Genomic DNA, 13,532 nt, shown 5'->3' with positions numbered 1-13,532 from the left:
TAGGACAGAAGGCACATGGGAACACCATCACATGGACATTCCGCTCCACGTTACACCCCATCCTGACTTGGAAATATATTGCCATTCCTTCACTGTCATTGAGTCAAAATCCTGATACACTGTGTGGTTAGGAAGGAAGTATCTACACTATGGGGACTGCAGTGGCCCAAAAAGGTAGCTGACTACCACTTTCTCAAGGGCCGTTATTGGATAGGAAATAAAATGCCGGCCTGGCCTGGTCAGTGATACCCATGCTCCATGGAAGAATTAAAAAAAATCAGATTGGCCATCTGCTTACTACTTAGTCAAGCATTTGCATGAAACTATCTTTTAAATTTGTTCTTGCACTGTTAGTTTCCCTGAGGATCCATCCTTTATCCTCCATCTCCAGGCTGCGCCTTGGTAACATCATCTGCAGACATGGATTCAGCTTTCACATGGCAGCTCTGTTCTACTTCTACCACTCTCCGTTTGACAGGCTGCTTGTTTGCCATCTGGTCTCGTGTGAATCACCAGTGTTCTCCAATTAAAAATTGGTCCTGTCTCAATCATGGACTCATGCAGGATTCATCCCCGCCGCTCCCCCTTCCCGCCGGTCCCTGCTGCTCCTTTAGCAACATTGAAAACTCTGAACACAAGAACACAGAAGTAGGAGCACTTGTAGGGGTTGGCCCTGCAAGCCTGCACCGCATGAAATACCACCATAGCTGATCTGCTTTCCTTGTCTGGCTTCATATAGAATCCCACTGACCTGTCTCAGGTCATCTCCGTTTTAATTTTTTTCTTTTTATTTCCTTTTTCATAGCTTTAACCCCTCCTCCTTCAACTGAACTTTGCATCCCTCAAATGCCTAGTTCCTTCTGCACCTCCTCTCCTTTCACTACACTGGTGGCTTTGCCTTCAGCTACCTTCAATTTAAGTTTATTTAGAAGTATCACAAGTGGGCTTACATTAACACTGCAATGAAATTACTGTGAAAATCCCCTGGCACCTGTTCAGGTCACAGAGAGAATTTAGCATGGCTAATGTACCTAGCCAGCATGTCTTTCTGGGAGGAAACCAGAGCACCCGGAGAAACCCATGCAGACGTGGGGAGAATTTGCAGACTCCGCACAGACAGTGACCCATACTGGGAATCGAACCAGGTTCCCTGGTGCTGTGAGGCTGCTGTGCCTCCATACCACCCACATAGGCCCCATAGTCTGATTTTTGCAGTCAAAACCTTGCTGTTTCGCCATCTCTCATTCCTCTTCTTCAAGACCTTCCTTAAAATCCTCCTCTCTGACTAGAATCTTGGCTGTTCCCCTGAACAGTTCCTTAATTCATTGGCTTGGTGCTTTTGGCTTCCATGGAGCACTTTGGGACATTTTTCCCATGTTAATGGCACCACACAAGCCTACAATAACTTACGTTTATATGTATAACCCAGGGTAATATTCCACTGTCGTGTCACGTGACTGCCACATTTTTACAATGCCTTTCTTCAGGTGGGATTCCAAGTTGAAGTCTTTCCTGCTTGTTCTGGCCAGTTGACCATTAAAAATGCTATTTATAGAAGCAAAGGTCATGAATGTAGCCTAATCCATCATGCAAACCAGCCTCCCATCCATTGACTTTGTCTACATCGATCCTACTGCATCGGCAAAGCAGCCAGATAATCAGGGACCCCACGCATCTCAGACGTTCACTCTTCCACCTTCTTCCATCAGGAATAAGATACAAAAGTCTGAGGTCATGTATCAACTGACTCAAGAACAGCTTCTTCCCTGCTGCCATCAGACTTTTAAATGGACCTAACTTGCGTGAATTTAATCTTTCTCTACACCCTAGCTATGACTGTAAAACTACATTCTGCACTCTCATTTCCTTCTCTATGAGTGGTATGGTTTGTCTATGTAGCGCGCAAGAAACAATACTTTTCACTTATACTAATACATGTGACAATAATAAATCAAATCAAAGCAAGGAAAGTCTATATTCCTCGAACAACCCAGTGAATAACAGATTTATCAATTCATTTTTTATTTCTTGTTTTGGCGCCTGTGCGCAAAATAGCTACTGTGTTTGTGTACATATCAACAGACGCTACATTTTAAAGTTATTCACTGTAACATGAAGCACTTAGAGATATTTCTGATAGGTGATAAAGTGTTACAGCAATAAAAATCTTTTTTTCTTTCAGTGATATGTAAAGGTTCTCATTCCTGATTGTTTAATTTTTCATAAACATTTTTAATTGTCAAGACTGTCAGTACATCACAGAGTTATTGGCAGTAAACCTGCATTGCAGCACAACATGTGCTCTTTCTACTAAATGAAGTAATCAATTGTGTATATATGTAAATCAGGAAATCTGCTGCCAATACTGTTGGCCAAGCTAAAGAGTACATAGGCAATTAAACTGATCTCTTTGTAAATAAGAGGAGAATCATGTCATTGTTTTTTAAAAATAGAAAGCACTGCAATATAAGCTTTTATTCAAGCCCTAAGTTGTGCATTTTCCTGTGGGAATTGTTTTTCAGAATGTGGTCTAGATATTTTAGATTATGCTCAACAAGAGGGGAGGGCCTTTTGTCCACAATAATCTGCGTTGCTGTGAATACTTTCTACAACGTCTGATTCAACATCAGTGCCTTCAGTGAAGTTTCATTAGGTGATGCAGATGAGTTATTGAATACCACATAATCGCCAATCACAGAATGGTGGTTGCTGGTGAATGTCATGGGCCGCATCACGGCACAGTGGTTAGCACTGCTGCCTCACAGCACCAGGGACTCGAGTTTGATTCCAGCCTCAGGTGACTGTCTGTGTGAAGTTTGCACATTCTCCCCGTGTCTGCGTGAGTTTCCTCCGAGCGCTCCAGTTTCCTCCGAAACTCCAAAGATGTGTGGGTTAGGTCGGTTGACCTTGCTAAATTGATCCTTAGTGTCAAGGAGATCAACAAGGTAAATGTGTGGGGCTATGGGGGTTAGGACCTGGGTTGAATTGTGGTTGTTACAGGCTTGATGAGTCGAATGGCCTCCTACATTGTAAGGATTCCATAATGCTATGAAATTTGTCTTTGTGAAAATTATTTAATGTGATTTGATAATGGATCAACTTTACTTCCAGGGCTTCCTTTGTGAACTGGCTATCAGACTCTTGATTTGTTTAACGGGGTTAATTTAAAGGTCAGCAGTGAGGCAAAGGCTCGTGCCAATGAACTTTTAGAGAGCTGTCCACAAAGGGCTAGCTATCTACATGGCATGGATTTCCTTTACACGATCTCAGTGCTTTTCTGGCACCAAGTTGAGGAGATCTCCAGGTGCGAAGGATAAGCAGTCACTCACATTTAAGTATTCCCAAAAGTAGCAAACCAGGGAGTAAAAGTCACTGAATCTCTTTGCTCTGAACTTACAGATAGCAAAATAAATGCATAAGGCATCAAGTTAAGGTAGAAGCTCAAACATTATAAACAGCTTGAAATAAATCATAGAATTCCTACAGAAGAACGAGGCCATTTTGGACCATCAAGCCTGCACCGACAACTATCCCACCCAAGCCCTATTTACCCTGTTAATCTCCCTGATGCTAAGGATCAATTTAGCATGGCCAGTCAACTTAAACCTGTATGTCTCTGGACTATGGGAAGAAACTGGAGCACCTGGAGGAAACTCTCATAAAGATGGGGAGAATGTACAAACTACACAGGCCCTCACCTGAGGCCAGAATTGAACCCGGATCCCTGGCACTGTAAGGCAGCAGTACCAACTGCTGTGCCACTGTGCCACCCATTATTTTGAGAATGTAGGATATTTTATCACAATGGAGAAATTTGATACTCAGCAAAAAGTTACACTTCCAAGTTCAGTGAGGCTGTTTAGCAGTAATGCCATGACATTGAAGTTTACAGCAGGATATATCGTTGAAAGTGGAACTTGTTGTTAGTCCAATGATTTCCAGACTGCAGTCTGGGTGGACCTTAACAATGCACTCTCTGGAAAGGGGAGAATCACTGACGGCAGCTTCTGCATTTCCCCATTTATCTATGCAAATTTCTGAAGTTGCTGTCAGTTCAAAGGTGGGACAGTGAGGCTGGCAGTTTTCCTCATTACTGATTATACAGTGGTGAGTCTGTTAACTTATTTGAATGGAAATGGAAAAACGTTGTTGGCATGTTCAATGATGTCAACTTTTTCCATCAATACCGTTTTGATTATGTATTCTTTTCACTGCTTCGCATTTGAAAATTGACAATTTATTCTGTTTTAGTCTGCTGACTTATTAACAGCTCAGTCACATAACTCTACCTTAGAAATCTGGAACCAAACAGTGAAAAAATGTTTTTTTTTCCCTTCTGACTTTAACATTCTGCTGGCTGTTTTCAGATTCCAGTGAACAAGACGAACAAAACACTCACACCCCCAAAGAAGTGGCACCTCAGTACAACAACCTCAATAGCTCCAATATCCATTGCACAGAGCTGCCTCAGCCACCAGTACAGAACTCCAATCTAACAACAGACAGCCTTGGCCCTTTGCCTGACAACTTGGAAATGGCATTTACTGAAAATGGGGAAGTCTATTTTATTGAGTGAGTTTTGTTTTTACTGGAACTTCATTGAGTGCATTGGCAGTGTGTGAACTGGAAATCTGTGATGGATTATAGATTTTATTCATTAAAGATTAACACTTCTTACTGACTTGGGAAAATTAAGCACACTTGCATTGGGAATGAAATAATTTATCAATTGTTGTATATTCAATGTGCAAAGTACTTACTGTGTGCTGAAGAATGCATCTATTTCAAAGATCTGTATTGTTGCTGATTATGCTGCTAACACTGGTATTGATGTGTGGTATACCACATGTTTTTAATCCCGAATTCTCCACGAGTGGATTGTGGGCTTTGACCATTATTTCATTAGGGAGTGAGATCATGGTCAAGACCTCCCAGTTTAGGATAATTGCAGTGATGTCGCACAGGTGTATTTTCCATGCACGTTCTTGTGTCACAATGGACAGAAACATCAGCAGACACCAGGCAAAGAAACATCTCAACAGCAACAACAACTTGCATTTAGAAATCGCCCTTAATATAGTAAAATGGTCCAACGTGCATCATGAGAGTGTTATCAGACAACATGTGAAAATTTGATACTGGAGATATTAAGAGAGGTTGCAAATATTTTGGCCAAAGAGTTGGGTTTTAAGTTTCATCCAAAGGGAGGACCGGCAGAAAGGTTTAGGGTGGGAATTCTGAAACTTCAGCTGAACGTATGCATTCCAGTGATGGGGCGTGGGAAAGCAAGAGCCAGAATTGGAAGAATGCAGTGTTCTTGGAGAGCTGGAGGAGATGACACAAATTGGGAGAAATGTGGTCATGGAGGGATTTAAATCTGCAATGTTGCTGGATCATAAGCCAGTAGCACAGTGGATGTAAAAGAAATCTGTAAAAAGAACATGATGCAGGATTGCCTTAAAGAAGGAAAGAAGATTTTTTTTAAAAGCTTCCTGGGGTATTTAACTGGGTTAATTTGATCCAACTGTCTTGTCAATTTTCTTTAACAGAGAATTTCTGTCCTCAATCTGCTTTACTATTTGTATGAGCAAAGAACACTCATTCAAATTTTTCTCACCACCATCTCCTTGCTCAATCTGGATAGATTCCGAGCTTTCCCACTGTTTCAGTCATTATTATTCCAATTACTTCACACTCTGTTCAGTTTAAATGAAACTGAAAAAGTTTGGCTCAGTGGCAGCAGTCGTGCCTCTGAATCAGAAGGCTGTGGGTTCATAAGAATGTAAGAAATAGAAGCAGAAGAAGACCAAGCAGCTGGTCGAGCCTGCTTTGCATTCATTACTACCATGGCTAATCTTGGGCTTCAACTCCACTGTCGCACTAAATCCCCGTATCCCTTGATTCCCTAGGAAGGCGAAAGCTTAGTGGTATTATTGCTAGACTATTCATCTAGAAACTCAGCTAATGTTTTGGGTTTGAATCCCACCACGGCAGATGGTGGAAATTGAATTCAATTAAAAAAAATTTGGAATTAAGAATCTACTGATGACTATGAAACCATTGCCGATTGTTGGAAAAACCTGTCTGTTCACCAATGTCCTTTCAACAAGGAAATCTGCCGTCCTTGTCGGGTCTGATCTATATGTAACTGCACAGCCACAGTAGTGTGGCTGACACTCAACTGCCCTCTAAAATGGCCTAGCGAGCCACTCAGTTCAAGGCCAACTAGGGACGGGCAATAAATATTGGCCAGTCAGCGACACCCATGTCCCATAAATGAATAAAAAAGACCAAATATGATGGTACTATGATGGTGGACCCACAGCTCTCTGGAATTGAGAATTCCAAAGGCTCACGATACTTTAAGTGAAGAAATTTCTCCTCATCTACACTAAGTGATTGGCTCCTTATTTTGTGAGTATGCCCCTGTTTTCCAGATTCCCTGTCAGGGGAAAAAATTTCTCAGTATTGACTTGGTCAATCCTCTTCATAGTATTGTGTGTTTCAATGAGATTACATTTCATTCTTCTAAACACCAGAGAATATAGACCCAATTTGCTCAGCCTCTCTAAAAAGGACAACCCCCTTATCACAGGGACTAATCTAGCTTTACTATACTGCCTTCAATATAACTATGTTTCCTTCAAATGTAGGGACCAAAATTTTACACAGTATTTTAGCTGCCATCTCACCAAAACTTTATCCAATTGTAACAAGATCTATTTCTCCTTGCAGTTGTGACAACCCATACTTGTCTTCTTTAATTGAGAAATCAGGAACTTAGTTACTGATGAACTTTGGGTCTCAGCGCATGTACCAGCCAGGAAATGTCTGCATGTACGCAGTTTTCTTTTAAGCTCTCTAAGCCAAGAAGTGGCCCTGTGCACTTGCAGAAGGAAAGAGACAGACAGGTGTGAAAATGCAAGTCAAGTAACCTGACATGGAGCACTTTAATAATAAATGTGTCTCGGGAGGAGGGGAGGGAGAATGCTGCAAACTAGGTAGGGACAATGGGAGAGATCCCAAATAGGTAGTCCTAGATAAGGGTTGAAGACAGGATTCAAGAGTAGGCCCCATTGCTAAGAGAAAGGAGCCGAGAAATAGGCTCCAAATTAAAGAAGGATCGGTAAGTAGTAGACTTTAAATGACGAGGGCATGAGACAGGAGCCCTGATGGTCCAAGAAGGCAACCAAAGATTGGTGACTCAGTGCTGCAGGTTTCTGGGGAGGAGGTACCCCTTTGAACCAGAGTGTTTCACTTGACGCAACCAAAGATCTAAGTCTATATGTGGAAGATGGAGTTTGAGGGTTCTAGGAGATCCAGGGGAAAGAAATCACAGGGCAGATAGAAACCCTGCAAGGTGGGTCTGTTGAAGCCATCTGAGTGGGAGCAATATTCAGAGAGAATTCTAAGTCAAGATTTTCAGATAGGAGATTGGAAATCCTCATGAGATTAATAAAAGTTTCAGTGAGACTGGTTGACTCACAATATGACAAACATCTGGTTAAGCTGTTGACAAATCAATAGCATCTTTTATGGTCGCATCGATCATCCATTGTATAGTGCAGTGTGCCTGAGCACCATTTGCCTATTAATTCACATGTGCCTCATACTGACCCTGAATGTTAAGAGTATAAAATAGATATTGTAAATTGCTTTAATTTTCTGAATGAATATAATTAATTTTATTTTTATTTGTTGAAAACTCATGGAAATTTCTGGCTTTATTTGTATAGTAAGCGCCTTGACTCTCAAACTTTATGTACTTTAAGAAAAACATTATTGGTTCCTAATCAAATCTCCCCCATGTCACTGGTCTGGCTAAGAATGATAATGCACTCCAATCCCCTTAGAATGAAGGTCAACATGCCATTTGTATTCCTAATTGCTTATTGTACCTACAAGGTAACTTTTTCTGTTCCCTGTATGAGTAAACCCAAATCTCTCTATTAACATTTAAATGTTTCATGCTTTTCCATATGTATGCTGATGGCACCCAAGTCCAGACACTGCCTGTTTCATCATCTCCGCTCACTCTGTATTATCAGACTGCCGTCTAACATTCCACACTTGAGCAGAAATTTTCTCCGACTGAGTATTGGGAAAACCATAGCTATTGTCTTCAATCTCTGCTACAAACTTTATTCACTATGCATTGACTCCATCCCTCCTCCAGTAACTTTCTGAGGCTGACTTAGAATGTTGACTGCTTTCTTTTCATCCTTCTCCCGGAGTCAAGCTTTCAGCAACACATTTGCACCATTTTTCTTTTAGGTTCTTGTTGACATTTGTCAGATTCATGTCCCCTTGAACTCATTCTGCTTCCCTGCTGTCAGCAGATAGTAACTACCATATGTCTTGTTTTTCTGATCGATTTGCTTTCTTTTTAAATCTGCTCTGATTATTCTCAGAGGGTTTCTTAGTCCAACTAGAAGAATAATGCAAAGGAACACTCCTTCCCTTAGAAGATTAGTCAATCTTCATGGTAGAAACCATAAAGAAAATAACAAATGTATCAATAAATTACAACAAGCTTCCATTTTTTGTAGCTTTTATTGTAATACAATGAAACTAACACAAATTAAATGTTATCAGACGCAAGATCCTTCAAATAAAAAAGGTAAATTTCACTTCAAATGGTCCATACAACAAAGATATGTCTCTCACAACCACAAGTATTCCCCTTCATCATGTTTGACATTGTGTATCAACACAATTCCACAGTATGCTATTCTTCATTCATAGAAGGTAGGCCACGAGTCCTATCCAACAACAGCCTTCACCTCTGACTTTCACGGATATGATCATCATCAGCAAGCCACAATTCTACTAACATTCTTTCCCTTGAGTTACGGCAGTCCTGATGGTGCTGCTTTTTAGAGTTTTTCAACGAACCAATCAATACCAGTCTGGTTCACAGTTTGGCGACTTCAGGGAAAACTTCCAACTTTTCAGTATCTCTGAACTATTCACATAGTTTTCCCAGGTTTTAGGTGTTTTTTTTTAACCAGCTCTCACATTGCCTCAGGAGCTCCTGTCTCTATTTTTGCCAAACAGAAAAACAGATTTCTTCCTGAGAGTTATCTGATTTTTCACATCATGGGAATTCTTTGTGTTCTGCTTCAGGCCCTCTCCGCTTTATTTTGTGTAAGCAAGTGGGCCTTCACCCTCTAGCTCCACTGCTCATAGCTCTCCTTTCTGTTTGCATCTCTCTTCTGTGTCAGCCTGCCATATCACTCCTTTCCTAATTTCCTTCCTATTTGTCCTGCTTCGAGGTCAAGGGTCGCCAGGTCACTTGGACTAGCATTTCTTATTGCCCAAGAAAATCACAACTGAACCCTTTACATTTGACACAAACTCTTAAAAGCAATTGCAGATTCCACAGAACTTTGAAAGAAATCACAAAATTTCCTCACTGTACTGCTTCTATGTCCAAGGCTGGTTGGCAGTGCCTTAAAATAAGTGCATTAAAACTTTCAAGTGAATCTTTGCCTCTGTAGGATCGATATAATCAGAGGCATTTCAGTTAACTGCTTAGGATTGAACACTGCTCCTTAAGTAATATTCAAAACAGGAATGCTGGAAAAACTCAGCAGGCCAGGCAGCATCTGTGAAGAGAGAAACAAAGTTAACATTTTGGGACTGTATGACTCTTCTTCACTGCTGAAAAAGAGTAATTGTCAGGAAAACAGGCAGTTTTAACTGATCTATACTTGTATAGTTAATTAGAAATAATGCATTGTATTAAGTGGGTTTAATTTAGTGTTCCTTTGTAAGGAAGAGTAAACCCTAGTTAGATTCTTGCTAGACAAAGATGTTTGTACACGTGGGAATTTTGATCAGTTCAAACTGTGCTTCTATTGTGCCTAGAGAGGGTTACAGCATAAAGTAAACAAACTGTGAAAAGTATAAAGCTATTGCTTAGTAACCAGGGCATCTTAAGGGTAGAAATGCTTTTTGAGTTTGGTTTTAGCTGGATTTATAGCAGTTTGGGCTAGGACGCCAGAGAGTGAACAGCTTTCAGCTCTGCTAGAAGCAACCAAGCCATACACTGGAGTAAGATGTGCAAAAGCAAGCTCCAGGGGATCGTAAGGACAATTAGTTTTAGAAATGGAATGGAAACGCTCCAGGGATATTGAGGTAAAAAAAAACAAAGAGGAAATGCCTTGAGGACAGGATACTGTTCACAGAAGTCAACGTCAGACTTGAGGTGATAAGAGCTGATGAGGTTGGCTATAGACAAGCCACATATCTGAAACAATCATAAGGTTTGGTGTACCTATTTCCAGTGTTTGGAGCAATGATATTCCATGGGGACTGAGCACCTGAGGTTGTGTAGAATTTTGCAATTCAAGATAAACCTGAAAGCAAAGATGGAAAGACTGGTGCTGAATTCCTTGTTAACAGTCAAGTGGAAGCATTGCTTGAAAGGATGGTTGGAAAAACTGGAATGAATTCTTAATGCAACAGCTGATGTAAAGCACTGTTTTGAAAGTGGAACTTGGAAACATTCTTAACTTTGATCTGGGGGGAGTGTAATTTGAGGAGAAATCCACAGACAAATGGTTAAGTGGCAACAGTCATTTGTTTAGAGGGAAGTGTTATCTTTGAAAATTGTTTACACTTGTGCAGTTAAGGGGGGGAGTAAAGGAGTATTGTCAAACTTTTCATGTTTAATAAATGTTTATCATGTTATTAAATCAATTAATGGTCCTGCGACTGCTCCTCCACGTTTTCCAAAAATAATTAGAAGTTCCAATCTTTTGGGCCAGTGTTCCATTCTGGGATTTTCCTGTACAGTTATAACAACATCAATTGGGATTGTAACATCACTAGGACTCAACATGTTAACTCTATTTTCTCTCTCCACAGATGCTGCCAGGCCTGCTGAATTTTTTCCAGCATTCTCTGTTTTTATTTCAAATTTCCAATTTGTGCGTTATTTTGCTTTTATTGCTCCTTAAGAGCAGTTTCCTGTCAAGCTCTGTTGCTCAGAGGATGTTGCTTAAATTATTTTGCCGCCTTGTAGTGTTGCATTTGCAGTACGGTGTACCATTTACTATTTATACTCTGCATTCTTTCGATACGCCTCATTTAAAAGTTCAATAAAATCAATTGAATATTCTACAATAGCTTTTGACACAGAATTTGTAAATGTAACCAAAGCTTTCACAGGATTATGTATATTGTGTGTGAATACTTAATGTATGTTGCCTTACTTCACAGCCACAATACTAAGACCACTTCATGGCTTGACCCAAGGTGCTTGAGCAAGCAGCCAAAACCACTGGAGGAATGTGAAGATGATGGTAAGTGTGTGAGTTGTGCTGATTCCTGCAGCTTTAAAGCATTCACTTGGTTCCTCAAAGATTTATGTGTTGCAACAAAGCATGATTTGCTAACAAATGTATGCTCTTAAATGCCTTTTTCCCACTCATAATTAGCTGTTCTAAAGCTTCAATGACTTCACTTAACTACTTAATGGAATGTCACTCCGAGTTACACATTATAGTGACTGAGTTGTGTACCTTCCATTTTAAAGATCACTTTGCAGTTCAAGAGTTTCATTGCAATGTTTATTAATTCTGCTCTTTGTAAAGGTGCTATCAACCCACTCATGAGTCAACATTCTAAAAAATGAATGTAAATTCTTCAACGTGGAAGTTTTGCGAGTTTCCATGACTACAAATGATTTGAAACTTTTATGAGTTATAGGTGATACTGTGCTAGTCAAATTGATTTTTTTTTTAAATCATTAATTCTGTTGAAACTATTGCTCCTGTTTGCATGCCAACCTTGGCTCAGTTGGAAGCACTCTCGCCTCTTGAGTCAAAAGGTTGTGGATTGAAGTCCAACTCCAGGGGGCTGAACACAACAATCTAGGCTGACACTTCAATGCAATAGTGAGAGAGTGCTGTACTGCCAGTGCTGCAGTCCTTCAAATGAGAAGTTGAATCAAGGACATTGGTTACCATGTTTTTTTACATTACAGCAGCGTTCAAAAATACCTCATTATCTGTAAACTTCTTCGAGGTGCCCTGAAGTCATGAAAGATGAATAGAAATGCAATTCTTCTTTCCTTTAAAAAGCTAGCTTGAATTTGACCTTTAAATTAGTATTGTTCTTTGAGTAACTTAATAACTTTGGAAATAGAACAGCATGAATATATAAAGCATCTTGATTGTATTCTCTATTAGACTTTTTCTCTGGGAACTCCTTTCTTGGATCATGTCTGTGTTGTTCATTTATTTAAGAATTACTGCATCCTTATTGCTCTTTCCATTTGGTAAGCTGTCCTCATTTGCAAAACTCATTTTAATTCTGGAGATCTTTTGTATTTACATAAGCTGAAAAAAAAGTAGTGGCATTTTTTTAAAAAATGATGCCAGTTACATATTATTGAAAGATCAATATGATAAACAAGGTATTTTTATATTGCATTTCCTTAAGCCATTTGAACAGGACAACCAAAAATGGACACAGCAACTTAAGTGGTATGGAATGCTGGACATTCTTTTGAAAATCTGGGATTTTGGGGATTGCTTTTGTGTTTCCTGTTTACATTCTTAATTGTGTGGGTGAATCTACTGCTATCGGGAATGGGATCTCTGCTTGTGAATATAACTTTGATTTTAGCTAAAATTTTTTCTGTTGCTTTCTTCTGTCCTTGCTTGGTGCACTTGCCTTGGAGAAGAAGGGGTACACACAGAGGAACTGGACAGTGAAATAGGTAATTTACCGTATAGCATGGCGTGCAGTCACTCGTATTTCAACAAATATTCACAAACCACCTTTTAGGGTCTTTTTTTCTGTGTTTTAACTATAATTATGATGAAAAGGAACGAGTGCTGTTGTTGGTTGGCTCAGTAATTGTAAATAACTGGAAGCTCTGTGCTTTAATGGAAAGCAACCTCAATATGTAACTTTAGACCAGTCTGGCCTTCTGTAATCGATGGATATTGATTGGAAAAGATACAGCGCGCAACTATGTGGTTACTGTGGTCGATGGGATAAGTCAAAGGGTATGACATAAAATATTGTCAGGAGTAAAAGGCCACTATTAACAATGAATGATGTGCGTGTGCGCGCGCATACTGCACACATGTGTTCTTGTACGAACGTACATACATTCAGCCTCAGGGAAAGATACACTGTAGAATAAAAACAGAAAATGTTGGAAATAATCACCAGGTCAGACAGCACTTGTGTTGCGAGAGACCGAGCTAACATTTAAGGTTAGGAACTGAACTGGCAAACCTTAGCGATTAAACCATTTGAAGCATATGTAGAGACAGACAAATGGGGAAGGGGAAGAAAATAAAAGGGAATATCTGTGATCATGTGGAAGGCAAGAGTGATTAAAGGGAAAAACAGATATAGTGCTGGAAGGCGAAAGGATTTGATAACAAACAAGCAAATGAGAGGCACTCTTGATCTGTAAATGGCAGAATCGTTACAGACTCCAGACTTAATACCAGAGCCTCCTTTAAATTTTTCCCAAAATTATCTTTTTACAGAACTTTGAACCTGCA

The 13,532-nt window shown here is 39.9% G+C and overlaps 1 protein-coding gene across 11 annotated transcripts in view; it reads left to right on the top strand.

Annotated features, from left to right (window-relative positions):
- magi1b (membrane associated guanylate kinase, WW and PDZ domain containing 1b) overlaps nucleotides 1–13,532 on the top strand; it is a 437,384-nt gene that overhangs the window by 339,258 nt on the left and 84,594 nt on the right. For 9 of the 11 annotated variants that reach the window (XM_080183263.1, XM_080183248.1, XM_080183249.1 and 6 more), the window contains 3 exons: nucleotides 4,368–4,572; nucleotides 11,227–11,309; nucleotides 12,695–12,730. In XM_080183263.1, the coding sequence (XP_080039389.1) occupies nucleotides 4,368–4,572; nucleotides 11,227–11,309; nucleotides 12,695–12,730 (324 nt within the window). The remainder of the gene's footprint in view (nucleotides 1–4,367; nucleotides 4,573–11,226; nucleotides 11,310–12,694; nucleotides 12,731–13,532) is intronic. The other 2 variants (XM_080183290.1, XM_080183253.1) reach the window with 1 other exon arrangement.

Source organism: Carcharhinus amblyrhynchos, chromosome 3, assembly GCF_965287045.1.
Source record: "Carcharhinus amblyrhynchos chromosome 3, sCarAmb.v2.hapA, whole genome shotgun sequence".
NCBI lineage: Eukaryota > Metazoa > Chordata > Chondrichthyes > Carcharhiniformes > Carcharhinidae > Carcharhinus > Carcharhinus amblyrhynchos.
The sequence above is the reverse complement of the archived record's forward strand: the minus strand, read 5'-3'. Positions and strand labels throughout refer to the sequence as shown.